The 21,738-nt window shown below is 33.9% G+C and overlaps 4 protein-coding genes and 2 non-coding genes across 7 annotated transcripts; 3 read left to right on the top strand and 3 right to left on the bottom strand.

The window, feature by feature from the left end:
• Positions 1 to 402: 402 nt before the first annotated feature.
• On the top strand, positions 403 to 527 carry LOC125578806. Its single transcript, XR_007316889.1, has one exon. It is a non-coding gene; the product is annotated as a small nucleolar RNA snoR86 (small nucleolar RNA).
• A 61-nt stretch (positions 528 to 588) lies between these two features.
• On the top strand, positions 589 to 713 carry LOC125578805. Its single transcript, XR_007316888.1, has one exon. It is a non-coding gene; the product is annotated as a small nucleolar RNA snoR86 (small nucleolar RNA).
• A 601-nt stretch (positions 714 to 1,314) lies between these two features.
• On the bottom strand, positions 1,315 to 4,415 carry LOC106368436 (protein IQ-DOMAIN 13). Its single transcript, XM_013808398.3, has 6 exons — positions 4,177 to 4,415; positions 3,529 to 3,768; positions 2,989 to 3,429; positions 2,693 to 2,902; positions 2,499 to 2,615; positions 1,315 to 2,157 (listed from the first exon to the last, which is right to left on the bottom strand). Exons 2-6 carry the CDS (start codon positions 3,607 to 3,609, stop codon positions 1,519 to 1,521), a joined length of 1,488 nt encoding a protein of 495 aa, XP_013663852.2. The 5' UTR covers positions 3,610 to 3,768; positions 4,177 to 4,415; the 3' UTR covers positions 1,315 to 1,518.
• Positions 4,416 to 7,256: 2,841 nt separating this feature from the next.
• Positions 7,257 to 9,221, bottom strand: LOC125578488. Its single transcript, XM_048741290.1, has 2 exons — positions 8,894 to 9,221; positions 7,257 to 7,899 (listed from the first exon to the last, which is right to left on the bottom strand). The coding sequence occupies exons 1-2, from the start codon at positions 9,007 to 9,009 to the stop codon at positions 7,350 to 7,352; spliced, it is 666 nt and encodes a 221-aa protein (XP_048597247.1). The 5' UTR covers positions 9,010 to 9,221; the 3' UTR covers positions 7,257 to 7,349.
• A 2,230-nt stretch (positions 9,222 to 11,451) lies between these two features.
• On the bottom strand, positions 11,452 to 14,424 carry LOC106368437. The gene is made up of 6 exons (XM_048741289.1): positions 14,339 to 14,424; positions 13,251 to 13,683; positions 12,842 to 13,158; positions 12,708 to 12,761; positions 12,171 to 12,640; positions 11,452 to 12,101 (listed from the first exon to the last, which is right to left on the bottom strand). The coding sequence occupies exons 2-6, from the start codon at positions 13,631 to 13,633 to the stop codon at positions 11,790 to 11,792; spliced, it is 1,536 nt and encodes a 511-aa protein (XP_048597246.1). The 5' UTR covers positions 13,634 to 13,683; positions 14,339 to 14,424; the 3' UTR covers positions 11,452 to 11,789.
• Positions 14,425 to 16,441: 2,017 nt separating this feature from the next.
• Positions 16,442 to 20,660, top strand: LOC106368438 (BAG-associated GRAM protein 1). Of its 2 annotated transcripts, XM_013808400.3 has the most exons (18): positions 16,442 to 16,795; positions 16,871 to 16,924; positions 17,007 to 17,104; positions 17,328 to 17,403; positions 17,655 to 17,783; positions 17,879 to 17,925; positions 18,031 to 18,148; positions 18,220 to 18,336; positions 18,505 to 18,534; positions 18,625 to 18,724; positions 18,985 to 19,091; positions 19,169 to 19,318; positions 19,386 to 19,490; positions 19,587 to 19,733; positions 19,843 to 19,896; positions 19,967 to 20,030; positions 20,158 to 20,219; positions 20,308 to 20,660. In XM_013808400.3, exons 1-18 carry the CDS (start codon positions 16,607 to 16,609, stop codon positions 20,440 to 20,442), a joined length of 1,782 nt encoding a protein of 593 aa, XP_013663854.2. In that variant the 5' UTR covers positions 16,442 to 16,606; the 3' UTR covers positions 20,443 to 20,660. The 2 variants fall into 2 exon arrangements, with proteins under 2 accessions (XP_013663854.2, XP_013663855.2); XM_013808401.3 differs by lacking the exon at positions 18,220 to 18,336 and having other exon boundaries at positions 16,462 to 16,795.
• The last annotated feature ends 1,078 nt before the right edge of the window (positions 20,661 to 21,738 follow it).

Below are 21,738 nucleotides of genomic sequence, written 5' to 3'. Positions count from 1 at the left end.
TTTGGTTGATGGCTCTATATCATTTAGCTAATATCACAGCAATTACCTAAAGGGGCTAAGCCCATATTGAATTAATATTAGGCCTAAGGCCCATTAATGAACTATAGGTTTTTTTTTTATTATACATTAGGGTTTTTCAGTCTCCTCAGCCGCTTCTATTTCTTCTATATAGTTCACGAAGATGGTGCCTTTCAGATTCATCATCTTCAAGTTCGAGTTTTAAGTCCTTAGTTTGTTGACAAAAAAAAAAAAAAAAGTCCTTAGCTTTCTTTTTAATCTTATAGGTTTGCTAGGGATTCTATATGGTTTCGAAGTTTCTTTCATGGTTAGTTAGTGTTTCTAGTTTTGTCTGAAAGGTTTTGTATAAAGGCTTGTTTCCTATTCAAAGAAAGCCAATTTGCAGAGCAATGACGTCAAAAATAAAATGGCGTGAGTTGCCTTGAAGGTTGGCAACAACAATAAGCGATTCTCCGTGCCTATCAATTTTTTCTTGATATTGATCGTGGCCTCGAACAAGTCGCTACATTTAATTAATTCAACAATCATATTCTTGATATGTTTTTTTTTTAAAAGGAAAGCCAATTTGCAGAGCAATGACGTCAAATATAAAATGGCGTGAGTTGCCTTGAAGGTTGGCAATAACAAATAAGCGATTCTCCGTGCCTATCAAGTTTTCTTTATACTGATCGTGGCCTCGAACAAGTCGCTACATTTTTTTTTCATTCCAGTCCCTAACATTTAAAAACAGAGTCCTATTGAAAGATTGGACATTTAAAGATGTAAAAAGATTGTAACAGACGTGCTAATAACGGATAAGATTGGGATACAAGTCCTATTTAGACAAACAAATGCAAAATAATGTGAATCCATATGGTTATGCTCAGAGATTTGTGGAGGATGTGGTGATTGAAACTGGTTCGCTGTCTAAAGCTTGACCGTAATGTTTGTTAGAGCATCTCCAACCCATTGCTATTTTCACTTCTATAATAGCATTTAAAGGTGAAATTGCTCCAATTCACCTCTATTTCTTCCTCTATAATAGAGATCTCTATTTTTTCCTCTATTTATAGAGGAAAAAATAGCATTCCTCTATTTTTTACTCTATATTTTAGAGATTGCTATTTTAGGGGAATACATTGGAGCATATCTCACCTCTATTATAGAGTTCCCCTATTTTAGAGGGTGAAAATAACAAAATACATTGGAGATGGTCTTACGTTGTGTTGGTTAAAGTGAAAACAAAAAAACCGTTGAAGCCGATTCCTACAGGTCATGTTGAGGACAAAGTAACCATCTGAATTGTAAAATAAAGCATGGAACAGAACTAGAATTTCTTTAAAGAAGATCACACTGTACAAAACGAAATCCTTTGTTTTTGTTGTTTACTTTTTTTATTCATGTTACATCTGTAAATTCGTACAAACATCACTCAAAATCATCAAACCACTCATAAACAAATCAAAACAAGAATCAACTGAGAAAAAAAAAACAAGAAAAAAAGTTTCAAATCTTTTTATTTCAGGCAAATCTGTTAAAAGACCTCTTCCCAATCGTTGCAGGCATTGAAACAGTGGAATCAATACTCATATTCCCTACGGATTTGAGTGTCTTATGCTTCTCAAGCACCACAGCACCAGAAGAAGGAGAGCCTTTGTTGTTGTTACTCATGAACAATGAGCCTTTGTTCCATTTAAACGAACCAAGAGGGAACGAACTCCTTCTCTTCTCCGGTGTTGTACCGTCCACCCTCTCCTTTGGATTGCTGTTTGCTCTCAGCTTAGCTTTAGCTGAGACTGTTGGAGCCATGTAGCTTGGAGCTGAGAATGGTGGACAGCTCGTGAGGCTATCATCATCTTTGAAAGGAGAATCTTGTGTAGCTCTTCCTCCTCGTGAGTATCTTGATGGTTGTGGAGTGTGAATGGGTCTAGAGGGTGTGAGGAATGCGGATTTTGATGAGTTTGGTGTGGAAACATCGAAACTGTTGTTGAGTCTGGAATGGTTTTTGTTGCTAGAATGAGCCTGAGGGCTTGGACTCGGTCGTGTTGGTGTTAGCCTGAAAGGTTGCGTCTGGTTGTTCTGTCTGTCCACCCAGTTCCACCAAAGTGGGACACCGTTTGTTCGAATGTCCTGAGCAGACCTTGGACTGTTTTTCCACAACTGAGTAGAACACAACAAAGAGAGTGATGTTATGATGAGTAAGTCTTTTGGTTCTATAGATTTATGAACCATTAGATATTTACAAAATTCGGTTTGGCTTGGTTATTTCTATTTTCTTATTTAGTTTGGGTAGCAAAGTTGAAAACCGGATAGTATCCGAAAATTTTAGTTTTCAGTTTGGTTTATAATAGTATTTTTAGGATATTTAGTTATTTAGAAACTAAATAAATAGGATATTTGTTTTTCAGTTTGGTTTTGTATCGGTTTTGTTTATTTCGGTTCGATTCTTCGGTTCGGGATAAATGTGTCAACGCCAAGATGAGTGTATGCATTACTATTACCTGATGAGAATATGCATAGGCCATGGACCGTTCTCTTTTGATCATTGCATCAATCTTCCTATGTAGTCTCGCTTCTTTTTCCTCTTTTGTCAGCACACTATCATCCCAATCATCAGACTGCTAGGACAACAACAATAATAATGTCTAAGTGATTGCTCTTGTCTTTGAAACCAAAGATTCATGAGAGCACTTACCGCAAGGCTACTGGCTAACTTGGGGTCATCTTTCTCGTTCCTAGCGCGGTGTTCTAGCATTTGGATGCGACGTGACTGGACTTGTGTTTGAACACGTACCAAAAGCTGCATATACTTCATTGCATTCATTGTCTGGCGCTTCACGCTATGTCCTCTCACCACTCCTTGTAGTCTAACAAGACCTTTCAAAGCTCTAAAACTCCTCCTTGCCTAGAGACAAACAAACAAACAATCAATCTCCTAAAGTTATGGATGCTTACTGACACAACAGAATCAATAACGTTTTACATTATTACCATGTAACCTCTGAAAGCTGCTTGAATCTTTGTAGCAGAAGCTTTCTTGACCAGTAGTGTTGGCTCTGGTCTACGTACATACTCGCGTCGCTGCACAATCCTAGGCGAAGCCGCTCTTGGAGAAGGAGGTTTTGGAGAAAGGGCTCTAGGGGAAGCAACTCTTGGCGAAACTGGTCTTGGAGAAGAGACATATCTTTGAGAAGACACTTTAGGAGAAGCAGGTCTAATATGAGGAGATGGAATAGAGTTTGCTCGGTCAGTGGGAGTTGGTGGTCTGAAGACAAGGTTATGTTCACGTTCGGCTTCACACAAAATCTTTTCGATACTGCTAGGTTGTCTGAAGATAGGGAGAAATGAATTGGTTTCTCCATCTCTTAGCTTCTTCCCTAAACTTTTCTTCTTCTTTTCTTTCTTGTTGTTGCTCTTTCTCTCTTGTTCTTGCTTTTCAAAACACAAAACAAGAAACACCAAAAGGTACAATCATTAACTCATCACTTCGTTTCATGAAATTAATGGAAAGTATTTTTAAAATGTTCTTACGTTGTTGCTTAGCTGCTTCTCCTTGGAGTGTGGTGTGAAAACTCTCTTGATTGCAGAAAACCAACTTCCTTTCTTCCCCATTTCTTGAACATTACTTTACTTTCTAAATGCTAATAACAAGAAACGTACAGAACATACATATTTTTGAAGCTTTTCTTGATTTTGCTTACTGATGATGACCAAGATTTGGGAAACTTAGCATGATTCCTCTGTTTCACCAAGCCTCAACCACAAAAGTTCCTGCAACATGATCCAAGTTAAAACAGCAGTTCCAGACAAAAGAAAAGAAAAGAAAAATCTATTTCCAAATAACTCAAACAATTAAGACAAGAGGAAGCTGCCAGAAAGCAAAGATTTGAAGTTGTTGAGCTTTCATGAAAATGGAAAGTAATCTTTTTAACTTTTGAGAAAACTTATATCGAACTCTATCTAAGTAGTTTATATTAGGTGAACCGAGTAAATCACATAAACTGATTGCAATGTTTCATATGCGAATATTAATATCATTCATATTGCTTTAAAATGTTCCAGGAAAACACTTCCTCTAAAATATAGCTTAGGTAAGAAATAGATCAAAGAGACCAATAAACCCATAATAATAATAATAATAAATAGTTGGGATCATTACAAGCAACATGGATCACTTACCTTGGTTCAGAGTTCTCTCAAAGAAGTAACGTAGCAGAGAAAAGCTGGTCCAGATAAAGAAATAAAAAGAAGCAACCAGAGAAGAAAGACTCTTGTCTATCGATTACTTTTCTTTCTTCTTCTTATTGTTCGAACATGTTTTTTTTTCTTTTGAAATATTTGGTTTGTGAGGGTTAAGTTTACTTTGAATTTGTAGAAAAAGTCTGCAACTTTGATTGTGGGTCTAGCTGGTATGGAAGGAACTTAAAACTTTTTTTTTCTTTTTTCTTTCTCTGACCACCTTTTAGATTAATCAATTAACTTTAATATTTTTTTTATTATGAGATTGATGGTACAGAGAGAATTAGTTGGCAACATTCTCACTCAATGTTTGTTTAACTTTCCTTCATTATGAAGACTAAACATTTTAAGGAAACCAACCTCAATTCATCTTCAACCAAAAAATCACGTTGATTTAATCATGGACTAAACTAGATGCAGTTGATAGATAACGAAAGGTAAGTAGTCTCCCAAAAACCTAGAATCATAATTGTTAATTACTACATTAGTTCAGATGTTAAGTTCTGTATAATAAACATGGACCAAAGCGGTTACGTTTGGTGGAAGGACTTTGTCGTATACACTTATATCATGATTACGTCAGTCCAAAATGTTATTAAAGAAGCAAAGATACAAATATTTTTTGTTTGTTGTTTTGTGACTATAGTGTCAATAGTTTTTACCGGAGACGAGGTTGATTATTTGGTCGTCTCTGACGGCCCTACGCACCACCGTTGTGCGCGTTATTTCATCTTGTAGATTACTTATGTCAGTCAAGTCAAGAATTTGTCCCCGGCCCCTCTTTTTTTGTTTGTCTTTCCTCTCTAATAGTAATCAGTTAATAATCATCATCTTCATTCATCAACGGTTATATTCACCAAATACTAGTCATTTAGTTGCGGAAAACGTTTAAAATAAATTTCAAACAAATTAGGGTTAGTATTAAGTATTAACGCATAAATGTAACTTTAATCTATAGCACTTACTGTGTTACAAAAAAAAAAAAAAAAAAAAAATCTATAGCACTTACTAAAATGGATGAATGGTGGTTTGCACCTCAGTGGTTATTATAATGTAGAGATCATATTGTAAAATTCTGGTCTTAATTTGAAAATGTGATTGTATGATTTGCAGATGATTGATATCTCTATATATGTGTTCTCCCATACTAACATTGATACAAATTTTATCTGGCTATTACCTTTTAAATTTACTTGGATATCTAATATCTTAATATATTCAAAATTAAAATCTCCCAAAGACAATAAGAAAGGATTTACTCTTTGTATTCCACAAAATGACTCACTTTATAATGAAATTCACATACTTATCAATGGCATGAAACAGCTTTTAGATTTACTCTTTGTATTGCACAAAATGACTCATTTTATAATGAGATTCGCATACTTATCAAAAACGAAGAAGATAAGATAATATATTTAACTAAGTTGATCAGAACTTAATGTAGAAAAAAGAATATATAATATAGGTACAAAGTTGTCAAACGAAAAGTTGACGCTCAATTTTTTTGTGTGTTAGAGCATCCACATCAATGAACTCCTTCATTTTTTCAGTTTTTTATTATTAAAATTTTTTTCTTTTTTTTTTTTGGTTTTTAAAAAAAAAAAAAAAAAAACTAGACCGCAAATCGCTACGACACGTGGGGCCCGCGCTACAGTGATGAACTTTAAGAGAGAGGAGTTCAGCCAAGAGAGCTTTAGGAGAGAGAGGTTCATGGGATTGAATTATTTTATTATTTTCTTTTCTTGATTTCTGTGTGAACTCCCCCCCCCATAAACCTTCAATGGAGGTACTCTTAGGAAACCAAAAAAAAAAGCGCTTATTACGTACTCTAATAGTGGGATAGTATTTGTTTGTTTTTTTAAGTTCATCAGAAAAAAAATCGAGGGTTTGATGTTAGAAAGTAATAATAGTAATGAAATGATGTGAGCTTGGAATACAATTCAAGCAAGAAGAATAATGAAAACAAAAACTTGCCATTAATCTAAAGTGACAAGACAATTCTCCTTCCCAACATTCCTTCTTCTTCTTCATAGGCTGACACAATTTTCCCGTGCGCATGTCTTTTTCCCATCAACGGCTAAAAATTTCTTCAATATTATTAACCAATTTTCTTTTGTCTAGATTTGAGTAAGAATTAACGTGCTAATAGAACAATTAGGCACTGATCCGACGAGTTCGAATACAACGTTCTGTTTCTGTAAAGAAAAATGTTCATGTGGGTTTTGCCAGTTGGGAAAATATTGTTTCTAATGTTGAAGTGTGCTTAAGGCACTCCGTACTTAAAACACACACACGCGAAGATTATGTTTAGTGCATTAATTTATTTGATTATATGCTACATTTGAGTTTTTTAAGCCATTTTGCCAACCGAATGAATTTTACGTCAAAAAATGAATCAGGGTGATTTTTTCTTGTTTTGTAAAGTAATATATTGTTGAAACTAGTTGGACAGATCGAGGATTTACAACATATGAATTATAAATGAATAATATAGTCCATAGAGAAAACTCGATCGGGGATTACTAAATGTTTATAAACAGGAAACATAATAAAATGCTGAGTCTAAATCACACGATGTCAGATTATGTCAGAGACCCATGCTTTTGAGTGCCTTTCAAGCTAAGCTAGAAAACATGTACCATAATATGTTTATGAGTTCTTATATAATTACGAGGGAAACATATTACTACACTTCATGCTTGCATATTTTATGTAGATGCATGCATGCAATAATACACATGAATACTAGATTACATTCACATTTTTTTTAACTCATAATCAACTTGCATTAGCCAACTGACTTAATATTCACATTTTAAACTCTATATATCGACCACACTAACTTAATATTCATATCTAAACCTTTAATCTTATTATATTTCTTGTCAAGAGAACGATTGCAGAACCAATCAGTCTTCAATCTTAAGCATCCATTGTAAACGTATACTAATTAAAACGTCATTAGTTGAATTGTTTAAAAAACAATCTGTCGTTAGGAAAGTAATCAAATTAATTAAACCGGACAAAACAGGTAATTAATTATATCTTAGTTCCAAACACACAATTACAAAAAAAAAAACATGTTTCCTCTGTTTTTGATTAAAGTTTAATCATTGATGAAAAGCTTGTTGATCTTCTTCGGCAATAACCATGCGACTAAGAGGACTAGGTCCAAGCTTCTTCTTCTTCCTCATCTGATACCTCTTCCTCACAATCTCCATCTCATCTCTCCTTCTACTCTCCATCATCGCCTCTTCCTCCGCCGCCACAAACCTCCTCATCAACGCGTTCTCCTTCAACGACTTCCCTCTAAATATCCTCCTCCCTGAGTCCACACTCATCCTCGCAGCCGGCACCATCGCCGTCTCCGTCACCGCAGGAAGAGGCTTCGACGGAGGGTAGCTCGAGCTTCGTCTCGGCGGGACGTAGTTTCGGAACACGTCGTCGTATGGACCGATAGGAGCGCAGAGACAAACCCTAGTGAAGGAGTTCGCGGCTACCTTGAGAGAAGTGCATTTCCTCAGCTGTTGATGGTTGCTCGATGATTTGTTGACGCTAGGGTTCCGCGACGGACGTGTTATCTCCGGTGGCGACTTTGGGATGGTTTTCCAGTTTGCGGCGAACCTCGCCACCGCCATTGCTCGCTGGTACCAGGGTTTTCTGTTTGACAATACGGTTACGTCACACTCACGCATCCTTTTTTTTGTAATTAGTATAAATTAAACCCTTAATATTAATTCATTAGTTACATGTAAAAAACTTGTTTTTCTTCTACCGAGCGAGTACAAAATGTAAATTGAGAAACTAACTGATTTTAAACTACCTAAAATGGTGTAATTAGATTTGTGAAAAGAAAAAGAAAAAGAGGAAATAATAATACTTTTTTGGTCAAAGGAAATAAGCATACTTTTATTTATATTTTCGACTTTGAAAAGGGAACAAATTAAAGAGTTAGGTATTATTTTTATTTATTTACCAATTATGGATCTGCAGACAGTAACTACTGTTCATTTTTCTTTTTAAGAGTTGTGTGATGACATCACAAAAATATTCTGAATTTTTTGAATAAAACAAAGCAACGTTATTATGGTAAAAATATATTACATGTCGTTTCTGTCTTTGATACGTATCTTTGTAGCACACTTAAAGAGAAAGCGGAAGAACAAAGAATAGACACTGGCCCAATATAGGCCCAGACCTATGGTGCAAGGTTTTATCACTATTGAATACTGTTATTAACAAAGAATCAAAGATGCCCTTGGATTCATCAATAATAAATAAGAAAATAGTTATTGTTGCAGTCCTAATTATTAAATGAACAGTACTGAAGGGTGAACAATGAAAATTGGTACTTCTTGAATATATGGTTTTGGAACAAGAACTTAAGTAGAAAACATGGAATTGTCAAAATATATATGTATGAATTGATATAATATGATCTTGCAAATACGCTCTCTCCTAGTTTATCTTTTTCAAGAATGAGAATGTGATCTGGTATTTACATTTTCTCCCAAGAGAAACACCAGACAGTTGCTTAATTGTGTGAGTCTTTATATTAAACCTCTGAATATTGATTTTGAGTCTTATACTAACAAAAACAAAATATATCCAAAATTGAGTAAGCAGTGATCAAGGAGTGAGCTAATATGCATACCTTGCAGGTGAGCTCTTTGGATCTTGCATGAAACAGAAGAAGATGAAGAGTGAGTGAGTGAATGATTGAGAGAGAGATGGCCAACAGATAGAGAAGAAGATGAAGATTTTTTTCATCTGCCCAATGCCAATTTTAGAGCATTTGAGAGAGGAGAGAGATGAAGAGAGTGTGAGTTAAACAATTGACTAGCTTTTTTCCTCTTTATTTCATTCTTTAAGTGTATCTGTTTTTTTTTCTTTCTCTACTCTCTCTCTTGCTTTTACAGTCATATGAGTCTTGTAGTTGTGGAGAGAGAGAAAGATAAGAGATTCAAAATTGTAAAGGGAAAGTGAAGGGAATTGCTGCTTTTAATGCAATTACCATAGTCCTCATGATCCACTTTCAGTTGAAGCCTTTAAGGAGTTGTCTTCTCGCATCACATCTCATATGAGCTTTGCTTCATATTTTGTATGTTATATTCATTTAATCTAAACCGAATGCTTGTTGTCTAACGATTTATTTTACTTATTTTGATTATAGTTGTGAAACTCATAACGATTATAGGTTATAGGATTAATCCGACTAATTATTTTACATAAATCAAATTACTATTCTGAGTTTGTCATTTGACAATTTAGGGATCTTCTCCTGGCAGTCTTAGTACCAATAACCAATCCTTTCTGAAATATTTGAGGTCTTACTTATCTTTACTTGAACTCACCCTCATACAATCAAGACTAGTATTAAATGACTACAGAATATATGAGAGTAATTAAGAAAGGGATTAAGTGCTGGATTAATCATGTTAACCTCATGGGACCAACTTCTTTTGAATGATGATTAATTTGGGCATGCACCATAGTTAGAGCATTTATTAGCTTTCACATAGTATTTACTAATATTTATACATAATGGAACCATTTTTTATTTGGTTTTATGGTGTTTAGTAATCAGTATTTGTATGTCTATCAAATCATAAATTTGCAAAGTCCCTTTTGCAATTTTGGGCATAATGATGTGAAAATTCAAGCAAGTTGGTGCATGTCACAATTGCTTCAGTCTATTATAAGTTTCTTAATTCAGCGAAGAGCATGCTAATACAAAATAGTCTTTATACTCCTTACTAGTGTTCAAGAAATTACAGTTATTTCTCTTATAATAAATTAATGATGTTTTTTTTTGAGAAAAGGGCTACAAATTAATGATGTTGCCAAGTCAAATCTGAAGAGGTCATATGATTTTGGTGTTGTTTATGTGGCCACATGAAACATATTTTTCAAATTTGTTTATTAACACATAAGAAAGAGGTTTATTAACTCTTTAGTTTGATGTTGCTAATTAAGTTATATGATAAGTTTTTACATTATGTACTCTAGTTCTGCTTCGTTCTACTATAATTTAAGTTTGATCAGTGTACATATCGAATTACTAGTGATTGTCTACCATCTCACCAGTTATCAATAGATAAAAATGATTGGAATGAATGTTACAGGACGATTGTATTTTTGCGGTTTCTTCATCTATAATTTCAAGATGACAATCCAATTATGCTTTAGTTATATAAAATTGACTTAACATTTTAATAATAATTTATGATCTTACTAATAAAAAAAAACCCATCATAAACGCATTGGATCACTATCTTTGATAAGGAATTGAAAACAGAGAAAGAGAGGACACTTATAGAGAGATCGAAGAAGTCAGGAATAATTGACATGTACATAGTATAGTCAATCATGGTTTTCAATTTGATATGGTGGGTGGTGTTATATCAAGAACCTCCAAAAAGCTGCTACAACATTATGATTGGTCATGTTGGTTTTGTAAATTTATTTAATTATTCCTAACAATTATTTAAACAAAGAACTACAGTAAAGCTGAATTTCAAAGCTTTTTTTTTAGTTTCTTATCTCTTTAATTTTTTTGGGATGATCAGAATCAGATTAATTTCCACTTGAAGTAGATACTTTTTGATTATCACCCACCAAGGGCACATGATAGGCCACCAAGGCTACACAAAGAATCCACCTTTCTACTTTCTCATCTCTTAATAAGTAATAGATAAGCTCCAAACATCTAATTTGAATATTTGATCACAAAACTCGTGAATGCGTATATAAATATTAAATAAAAACCTGTGAAAACAGTTAATATGTGCTCTATATTCATCAAACTAGAATTAATGTGTAGATATGATCACATTGTATATTGACAGAAGTTTTGTCACAAATAGTTTTTTTTTTCATTTTGGACAAAAAATAGATCTATAATTTTGTGACAAATTTCGTAATTAGGATTTGTAAATTCCTTTATACAAAAGAACATCCGAAATACATTTCTTTCAAAAATGGTATACATTTAATTTCTTTTCAAACTTTATACATTTCTTTTTCAAATTATACAAAAAGTGCATCCGAATACAATTTTCCCTACTTTATAGAATAGTAAGTTAGTAACTTAACATCAAGGAAATTGATCTTAGATTTGTTACTATTTTCCTTTTTTTATTGGTTGGTTTGTTGTATCTTCTTCATTGCTTGTTCATGTTCTTCCATAACACAATAGAAACTCAAGGAGAGTGAAACCAAGAAGATGATGCTCATCAAACATATTTCATTCTACCTAAAAGAATTACAGGAAGCATAAACCTTCATATGCTTTTCAAACAAGACTGAATGATAGTAACTTGTAATCAAAGGCTTACACAAGGCTTGTGTCTTCTTTCTAACTTTTTTCATCATCATAAAAATAGAAAATAAGCTAAAGAAGAAAATGATATGAAAAAAAAAAGTTGCATGTTCTGCAAACACACACAATGTGAAAAGAAAGTAAAAAAAAAAAAAGACTAAAGAGAAGTTTACTGAGTTTTTGACAATGAAGAAAGACTGATCATAAGATGCTTACTTACTTCCAGCCATCACTGGCTTTCAGGATCACTGAGATGCTTCTTGCACCAAGAACTCGCTTTACGTTCTCCACCTCTAGTCCTTTTATTCCTAGGGACAACAAGCATCTCAGAAGCTAAACATGACCTCAGAACCGAATCTTGTAGCACCAAAGATTTGTCTTCTTGGTGATCTTGTTCTGTTTCTTGAATTTGCAGCAATGGTGGCACATTAGTTCCTTCTCCTTCCTCTCCTTTCTCACCTTCTTCATGGCTACTAGTTTCCATCAAATCACCATTCATCTCTTCAGCCACTCCATTTCGAATCAAGATATTATCCAAAATCTGCAAAAAATTTTAATCAGACAAGAATGTTTTGTAAAACATAACCAAACCAAAAACTGAAAAACTTACATCTTCACAAGAGTCTCCAATCTGAGTATGATGTAATGTAACATCTGCATCTGCAAACAGACCAACAGTACTTTCGATTATATCAGGGATCTGAAACGCATCTCCGTAGCTAGAAACCACTCCTTCTGATGAGAACACTAAATCTCCAAGAACATAGTCTGCCATATGCTGTGAAGAGTTGTAGATAGCATTAGCTCCAATGGACATCACATCTCCACCAGCGGAAACCGTTGGGCTAGGTGCTGAACTTGCAGCAAGATGGCTCAGATTCTCTGAGGAAGAGAATCTTGCTGCGTTCTTGGACATGACAACATCAACTTGGCTTTTCATTCTAAGAACCTGCGAATGTACCAGCTCTATCTTCCAGAGAACCTCTTCTAAGACACTATCTCCTTCTCGGTGGTCGAAAAGTGAGTCATCATCAACTAAATCTACTTGGTCCTTTGAATCAACCCGTGGATCCTTAGCAGCTGCCAATGAAATAACTTTCAATACACAAAACATTTAACAATCTGAACTCAATTTTAGTGAACATACCACCGAAGTCATCAGCAGCCATTGACATTCCATCTGAGCTCAATCTCCTTGTCTCTGCAACAACAAAGTATATGAATGATATGCTCAAAGCAAGACAGAGCCGCAGAGACAAGGAGTTGTTAATAGTTGCTTACCGATATAAGAAAAGAGGTTATGATGAGAAATATATGAAGTTAAATCATCAGTGCTCTCAACCTTCTTACGCTTTCTTCTCCTCTTTGCTGCTCTTCTCTTGTAAGAAGGATTAGTAAAAGGCAACGACTTCATCCCATTCTCCAACACAGATGGATCAGTATTAGCTGCTCCAAGCTTTTCTTGATCCAATGACTCAAGCTTTTTGGGATATTCTAATGCCTGAGTCTCTAACTCTCTAATTTTTAGCTCAAGCCACTTGGATCTCCACATCAGTGGCCTTATAAAGCTCTTCCAGTGATTCGTCAGCCTTTTCTTCCTGCAACGGCACACACACATAAGAGACAGAACAATAAAGAAACAGTGGAGCAGAAGGAAACTGAAAAGAATTTAAGGCAGAGAGACACACACCTAAAATGAAAAACACTGCTAAAGGAATCATAAGCAGGTCCTAAGTCAGTCTCATCCCAATAATGAGATTCAACATCAGCTTCTTCGGTTAGTCCATTACTACACAACATGTCTGCATCCTCAGATGAAGTGTCGGAAAACGAGCTTGAGTATTCAGTAGCGTTTGGATCACCTTCATCATCCGTGGTGGATGTGTTGTTTTCATCAAGTTCAACAACTATATCAACATCCAAATCCTCACCACCAGAAACTGAAGTCAAAGTTCCCTCACTTGTATTAGCATTTGTAAGAACACCTTCTTCATGTCCTCCTCCTCCTCCTACTCCAGGACTCTGCTCTTTCTTTGGTGATAATATCTCTTCATTAAACTGTTTCATCTCCATGTGTGGTTCAGCTACAACCGGTTACACATTCTCTTATCTCACATTGGAACCTGATGAAATTAAAAAACCTCTTCAACAAAGTTACCCGGGGATATACATATGCTACAGCTTATAGCTAATGCATAAACACATTCAGATTCAAAAACATAAATCAATCAAGCAAGATAACATATATCAATTTTTCCACAAAAAAAAAATCTTCAGAATCTTATTAGTTATCTTCCAAGCTACCCCAAACGCAATTCCATTAGCTATAATCCAAGTTCTTGCGTTTATTATTTTCATCTTCAGTCAAAAAAAGAAGAAGACAAAAGCTGTAAAAATTCTTCTATTCATAGTTCAAAAGAAGAATCTTTTAATGTAATAACATGAGAACCAAATCAACACGACTGATCCTTACTGGTTCGATTCATTACATCACTAGGAATAATCTAAAAGCTCAAACCTTTTTGAGACAAAACCGACTTCAGTTCAGCACAATTATGTTCAAATAAGCTCTAAACCAATACAATAAGGATTAACAGAGCTGGTACATAGCCAATAACAGAGCTCAAGCTCACATGGCAGCAACAAGAAGAAGAATTAAAAAAAATTCAAAATCTTTGCAACCAAACTAAGCCAAGAACATGAGTAAAACGTCATCAAGAATCAAACGTACAGTTTAGATACAACAGAGAAGATTAAGAGATGGTGAGAGCTCTTTACCTATTAGTGGAGGTTTGTGTTTTTTTTTCTTTGCGGCTACAAGAGAGTGTGAGAGAGAAGAAGAAGCGAATGTGTAAAGGCAACTTAAAAAAAAAAAACGACTCAGTGATCAAAAACATATTTATACCCTATTACAAAAAAACCTAAACGGGGTCCTTCCCTCTCTATCTGTCTCTATGTTTCCACGTGTCTTGCTTTCATTCGCTTCTTGTTCGATTAGTACCAACCGAACCGAATAAATTAACTGGATTTGTGTAATTTATGGGTCGTTATCCGGTTTACTAGGTTATAGCTAATCAAATCTATTGTATCCTTCCTTCATTCATTTTTTAGTTGTTGATGTGGTTTTACAGAATTATGTTTCTATAAATAGTTTTCCAATTAAATTATCTAAGTAGATTGTAGCCTTTTTTTACTTGTTTTCTTTTGTTAGTACTTTAAATCCGATTTTATTACTTTGTTTCAAATAAAACACACAAGAAAGTTGACAAAAAACACACAAGAAAAAATGAATCAATTTAAACACACGAAAACTAATTTAAGATATATAGTCTACTCGGAGAGATTAAATAAATTATGAATTATCTTATATTTGTAAATTAAATTAATTCAATTGGTTTATTGAAAAGTTTTAAGGACTAATACACTAATTTCATAAAGAACTAATAAACTATTTAGGATATATTTTATTTAGAAGAATTTGACTATTTAAGATGTCGTAAAGTATTTATAAACCTGATGTAAAAAGAACTGATGAATATTTAATAATGACAAATACTTGTCTAACACATATTATGCATCTTCTTTAGTTTATTCAGCTTCTTCTTATTTTTCTTGTGTCATTTCATTTTTTTTTGCTAATGTTTTCTTCATTTTTTACATATTTTTTGCCAAATTATTATTTTTCCCTCTAAATAGTAATACAAACCATACAATCAATGAACCAAAAATTCATGTTACATTTCCTATGTCCCTCTGCACATATAATGAAGAGACGACTTGTAGCGAGACACAACCAACTCTTTTCACTGGCGGGATTGTAATATGTTCTGTTCTCTAATTTTTTTTTTCTTGTTTAAAAAAAAAACTGAGTCTGATCTGGGTTGTATTTGTTGTTTTAAAGAAGAGAATGGGAAATTTGTTGGGGTGTGGAAGTTCAACTACTGCAGAAGAAACTGTGGTTTCAACAACAACCACCAACATCACGGATCGCATCCAAGATTCTATTATAACAAAACTATCTTAATGTTATCTATGCTTAAACTATATTCTAGTTAAAAGATATTCAATATTATGATTATGGTTGAATCTTAATGTTCATCTCAAGACATCCAAAGAACATAAATATATAAGACTTTTCCTGTTTCAAAATATTAATTTTAAGAAACAAATTTTACTTCAAAGTATAAATAGTTTTCATAATTTAAAGTTGTTTTATACTTTTTGGATATAATGTTACGAATCAAATTATATAAACTTATTTATGACTAATTTAAATATGTCTAGGTCTATATTTTTTTGTGAACCATATCTAGGTCTATATATTAAATGATATTTAAACTAAAAGTACCTATACTACGAAACAGAATAAATGTAGTTTTTGAATAAATATATATGAAAAACATATAAATTTTCTATTTTCATATGAGTTAGAATCAATAAGTAGTGATTTTTTTTTAAAAAAAAAGTTGTTCAAACTTAATTTAATATTCTGCAGCCGGTTTCATATATTGGTTCTATGGTTACTACTATTTACGTTCAAATTTAACTCTCCAAAAATAGTATCGACTTGCTTTTAACAATTTTAAAATATTAAATAATATGTAAAATTTTGAAATAATAAAATTTTAAGCTCTTGACATATATCATAAGAATAAGTATATTATTGCTTCTTTATTAAATATCTATTGTTTTTTTTTTAAATTTGACTATTTGTTTTTAAATAAAGTGAAGTACATTGATTAAATCTAAAAATCCATTTTTCAAAACAAGAAATAAAAAACAATATTTCTAAAAACAAAAGGAGTAACTGTTTCTACAGTTAAAAAGGATATTTCCGTAAACTCAAAATCCCACATTCCTTAGTTCACTCTCTTTCATCTTCAAATATCCATTTTTTTTGTTCTTCCATCTCTCTCTCTCTCTCTCTCTCTCCGCGATTGTCCCTTTTACAGACTCACTTCTGTCTTCTGCTCTGTCTGAAATGGTGCTCCTCTGCCGGTGAATTTCATATACATATATTCTCATTTTCACTCTGTTTGATCGGCGATGGTCCACTCGGCGGTGGAGTTTCTGGTACCTTCGACGTGGGAGATCGAGGTCGCGGTGGCCGCTTCGGCTTTCTTGATCGCTTCTTATTGGCTATTCGCTTACAGAGTCGACGGAGACGACGATGTTGGGTTTGATCCGTCTCGCAATCCCGATGATTCCGGTGACGCCATGTTTGACAAAGACAAGGTTCTGATTTTTGAAATTTAGCGGTAGTGTGATAATCATGTTTAACAAGTTTCTTGATTTTTTTTCTGTGTGTAGATAGGGCAGTTGAGAGGAGGAGACACTCAGACAAATGCTCCGTACATAATCAAGGTAATGTCCTGTCTGAAACTGGTTGTCTGAAGGATTTTGAAGATAAATGTCGGATCCTTCTTTTTGTTTTGTTTTGGTCCAGGTGGAACTGCTGGCTGCTAAGAATCTCATTGGTGCTAACTTGAATGGAACATCAGATCCTTATGCTATTCTCAATTGTGGATCCGAAAAGCGTTTCAGGTTTTTTTTTTTTAAAAAAAAATCTTCTCTTTTTCATTTTGTTAGGTTACTACAAATTTGTAATGAAAAGCAACTTTTTTCTCTTGCTCTTTTAAGCTGTCATGTAGCTTCTTCTCAACAACCACTATCCTCCACCCAAAAAAGAAGTATATTGGTGGTATGGTTGTTGAAGTGGTTACGCTTTGGGACTGTCTAATGTGTATCTCTTTACTTGTTGTTATAGTTCTATGGTCCCTGGCTCCAGGAATCCAATGTGGGGTGAAGAGTTCAATTTTCCCACAGATGAGCTTCCTGTTAAGGTTATCATCATTTACTACTTTAAGATGCTTTAGGACTTTAGTTGGAAGATGCAGGAAACTTAGTTAACTTAAACTTATTTAGAATTATCATTGTGAACTCTAGGCATAAGGTTGATATCTTCATGCTCAAACCCTTTGTATCTTGTATGATGAATTTTTTTTTCGCGTACATATGAACTGGTAAAGTAACCATTTTTAATGTTTACCAGATACGTTGTTAAACATTAACCATAGGTTTTTTTAAATGTCAGATCAAGGTAACAATTCATGACTGGGATATCATTTGGAAAAGCACGGTCCTTGGCTCAGTGACTATTAGCGTCGAACGTGAAGGTCAGACAGGTCCAGTGTGGCATTCATTAGATAGCCCATCCGGACAGGTATACTTTTTTTCCCTAGTTTATGTTTGCATGTTTTTTTTCGAGTGAAGAAGCCTTCTTGTTTCTTTAGAGGCTAATCCAGTTTTGTTTGTCAGGTTTGCCTTAACATTAATGCAGTCAAACTACATGTGAATGCTTCTAGGTAGTCCATTCTACATGAAATTTTTGAGCAAAGGGTTTATCTTGTTTAGAGAGTAGAGTTGCTTTGTGGTTTAAGACTTTACACAAAATGGATTTTCATTGGTAGGGCTATAACTGGATATGCTGGAGCACGAAGAAGGGTCACGTTGGATCAGCAAGGACCAACAATTGTGCATCTAAAGCCAGGGCCTCTGCAGACCATATTTGATCTCCTACCTGATGAGGTAAGTTAATAATCAGTACTTAATTCTATTCCTGTAGTGATCTCATAAGAGAGTAAGAAATGGGACCTTAGGTTGTTGAGCACAGCTATTCATGTGCCTTGGAGAGGTCGTTCTTGTATCATGGCCGAATATATGTTTCTGCGTGGCACATATGTTTCCACTCCAATGTTTTCTCTAAGCAAATGAAGGTTAGTGCTTCTATAAGCCTTAATATCGCATATGTTGCAGTTAGTGGTATTAGAAATAAAGATTATACGATAATGACGATTTGATCAGTGTTTAAAAGAACAAAGCTTAATAGAGTCTTGAGTTCTATAAATCAATGGTTATAACTTTCTCCCTGTCTCATTCTACAGGTAGTTGTGCCTCTAGGAGATATAGATGAGGTAATATTCTTTCCCTAACAACTCAACATTCTTGTTGATTTAAACCGATAACCGGCCTAATTATGAATAAATGTTTATCGTTTATTATAGATACGTAGAAGTCAACATGCAGTGATAAACCCAGCGATAACAATCATACTACGGATGGGAGCTGGTGGACATGGTGTTCCTCCACTCGGGACTCCTGACGGTTAGAGATTTGTTTTCTATTATTAGATTTTTTTTTCAGTTTTGTGATTAGTTAGATAAAACTTCATGTCTTCTTTCATCGTCGGCAAATACTTTATTTTTTGTTAGTTCCTGTTTTATCACCAGCACAAGCCAGGGAGAACATTTTTTACATTTGGTTTCTGACCTCTAGCCTTTTGCCTGTAGGAACCAAAGCTTTTGGAATTTTCATCTGTGATGGTGCTTTGTTATGTTTATGTCTGATTCCTTCTTTGTTTTCAGGTAGAGTGAGGTATAAATTTGCATCGTTTTGGAACAGGAACCATACGCTAAAAGCATTGCAGCGTAGAGTTAACAATTATCATGCGATGTTAGAAGTTGAGAAGAAGGTCTCTCTCTAACGTTATATAAATTTGATGTGATTGCTTGATAGCTTAACTTGTTTCACCGTTTTGGTGGCTTATAGGAGAGAGCAGAATCTGCCTTACGTGCTCATAGCAGCTCTAAGAGAGGAGGTGGTGGTAAAGTACAAGTTAAAGCTCCGGTAGATATTGCAGCTGTACCTGTAAAGTTTCAGGCTTTCATCAAGGAAGAAGTCCTTGTCGCCATTTACAATGTAAGCATCTGTTTCTTCTTGATAGTTGTTTAAAGATGAAATTTATACATCATACTCTTGTGTGCAGGATGGTTTCCCAAGTAAACCTGAGCAATTCCGGAACGTTTTGTTGGCTGATGATTCCACTTATACTAACGAGTACAGATCTGCAAGGAAGGATAAGAATCTTAATGTAAGTTTGGTATTACTTATCTAGATCATTAGCCTTCAAATACATAGGCTTTAAAAGCTGTGAACTTCTCTGGAACTTTGTTGTGTGATCTTTCAGATTGAGCCTTGGCACAGTGCTGAAGAATATGATGGTCAAGTTAGAGAGATTAAATTCAGATCGATTTGTAATAGTCCTATGTGTCCACCAGACACTGCTGTGACCGAATGGCAGCACGTTGTTCTATCACCAGATAAGAAAACGCTGGTAAGAATCATTTTTTTTTTGCTATAACGTTGTTCAGATTCTACAACAAAATGAAATGAGGAAATGATATCACATCTGATGATATACTTATATCTTCCCATTCTTCCAGGTTTTTGAAACTGTGCAGCAGCCGCATGATGTTCCTTTTGGTTCTTACTTTGAGGTACGTTTATATATGAGTGAATTTATCATTCTCTTTGCAAATCATGCTTCTTGAATCTTGGTTGTATCAGGTCCATTGTCGATGGCGATTGGAAGTGAAAGAGGAGACTTCCTCTGTACTAGATGTAAGAGTTGGTAAGTGACTCTTGTATTTCTTTAAAACTATTCAGAGTTACCACTTCTCCCAAAGTGTGTGTAGTCGAGTAAAACTTGCAGTGGCACAATGTATGATGAAATGATCACACTTGTATTCATCTTACAGGTGTACATTTTAAGAAATGGTGCTTGATGCAATCGAAGATTAAATCAGGAGCAATCGATGAGGTTAGTCTGGTGTCCTTATCCCGATCTGACTAGCTTAAGAAACAGCCAGAACACTGTTTAATTCTGATACATTTGGTTTTGATAACAGTACAAGAAAGAAGTGGAAGTGATGCTAGAAGTGGCATTGTCACATCTTAAGTCACATTCTTCCTCAAGCAGCCGTGGCGATACAGATAAAAACTCTGCTTTGTCGTTGCCTCCAATACCAGAAAACACAAGCTAAGTCCTAATTCACCAGAATCAAAACAGCTTCTCAATCCATCCTCCAGTGCAAGTTCTTCTACCATCAATTTTTTTTCAGTTTGTTTACATGTCAGAATGTATATGACCGCCCTAACTATATGTAAGGATGGATGTTTACAGGGGTTTGTCTGATTTATCATAATTGTAACAAATTGCAACAAAAAATTATATGAAAAGTTAAAAAAAAGTACCGATTAATCAGGCATGTGGATGTGAAAACGATATTTTAGGAAATGAAAATTTAAGAACCTTTTACATATAAATGCAGTATTATTAACTGTCTGGATCGACGAGACAAAACTCGTACTCCAATAGGATCTATTAGTATCCTACTATATAAAATGAACTAATTTAGAGCTCAATTAGAGGTGCCACATAGGATGAAATATTCTCATCCAATCATAGGATTAAATTTTTTAAAAGCACTATTACTAAAAAAATATGTATGAACTTTACAATAAATAATACATATATGAACTCGAAAATCTATAGTGGTAAAAATCCCTATTTGTTTTACTAATTCAAGTCAATACTATTAAGTTAGGAACATGTTCAGTTAATAAAGTTTGTGTCCAACTTAAAGAAATCTAATTATATTTAGAAACTACATTTATATTCTATATATTTTGTAACCCCTGCAAATATATATTTTTAAATTAGTCTAAAATATGCCAAAATTTTTAACTCTTATCTAATGCATAAAAATATAAAGATGACTAATGCATAAAAATATAAAGATGATGTTGTGAGATAAGAATGTACACACAAAATTTCAAATAAAAGAATTGACAAATTATATAATTTTTTTAAAAATATTTTATATATAACTTAATAATATAAATCATAATCAAAATACTATTCGTATCACATTTTTATTAACCAAAAAAACTCGTGCTTTCGAAGCGCGGATCAAAATGTAGACTAATATAGCTCCTAATATTTATTTAAAAATTAAATTTCTCAAAAAAAAAAAGATTAAAGACACCAATCAAGTATGTTTAAAAAAATATAGTGGTTTGTTCTTGCACCAGAATCTTGGTTATGCAATTCAAAACCTATTATGTTGTTTTGTTATTTTTCTCCTTAAAACAGAGACAAAGAGTAATGAACAAAGACAAATTATGAACTCTTATTATCAGATTGTTTGTTTCTTTTTATTTTCTCTCGCTTCAATTTGATGACTGTAACTAATTATTTCAATTCACACAAGACTTTCAAATTTTAAACGTATCACATTAAATATAAAAATCTTCAACAGATTATAATATCTAAATGT

This window comes from Brassica napus, chromosome A9 (genome assembly GCF_020379485.1).
Source record: "Brassica napus cultivar Da-Ae chromosome A9, Da-Ae, whole genome shotgun sequence".
Taxonomy (NCBI): domain Eukaryota; kingdom Viridiplantae; phylum Streptophyta; class Magnoliopsida; order Brassicales; family Brassicaceae; genus Brassica; species Brassica napus.
Note: the sequence above shows the minus strand (reverse complement) of the source record. Positions and strands in the feature narration are given on the sequence as shown.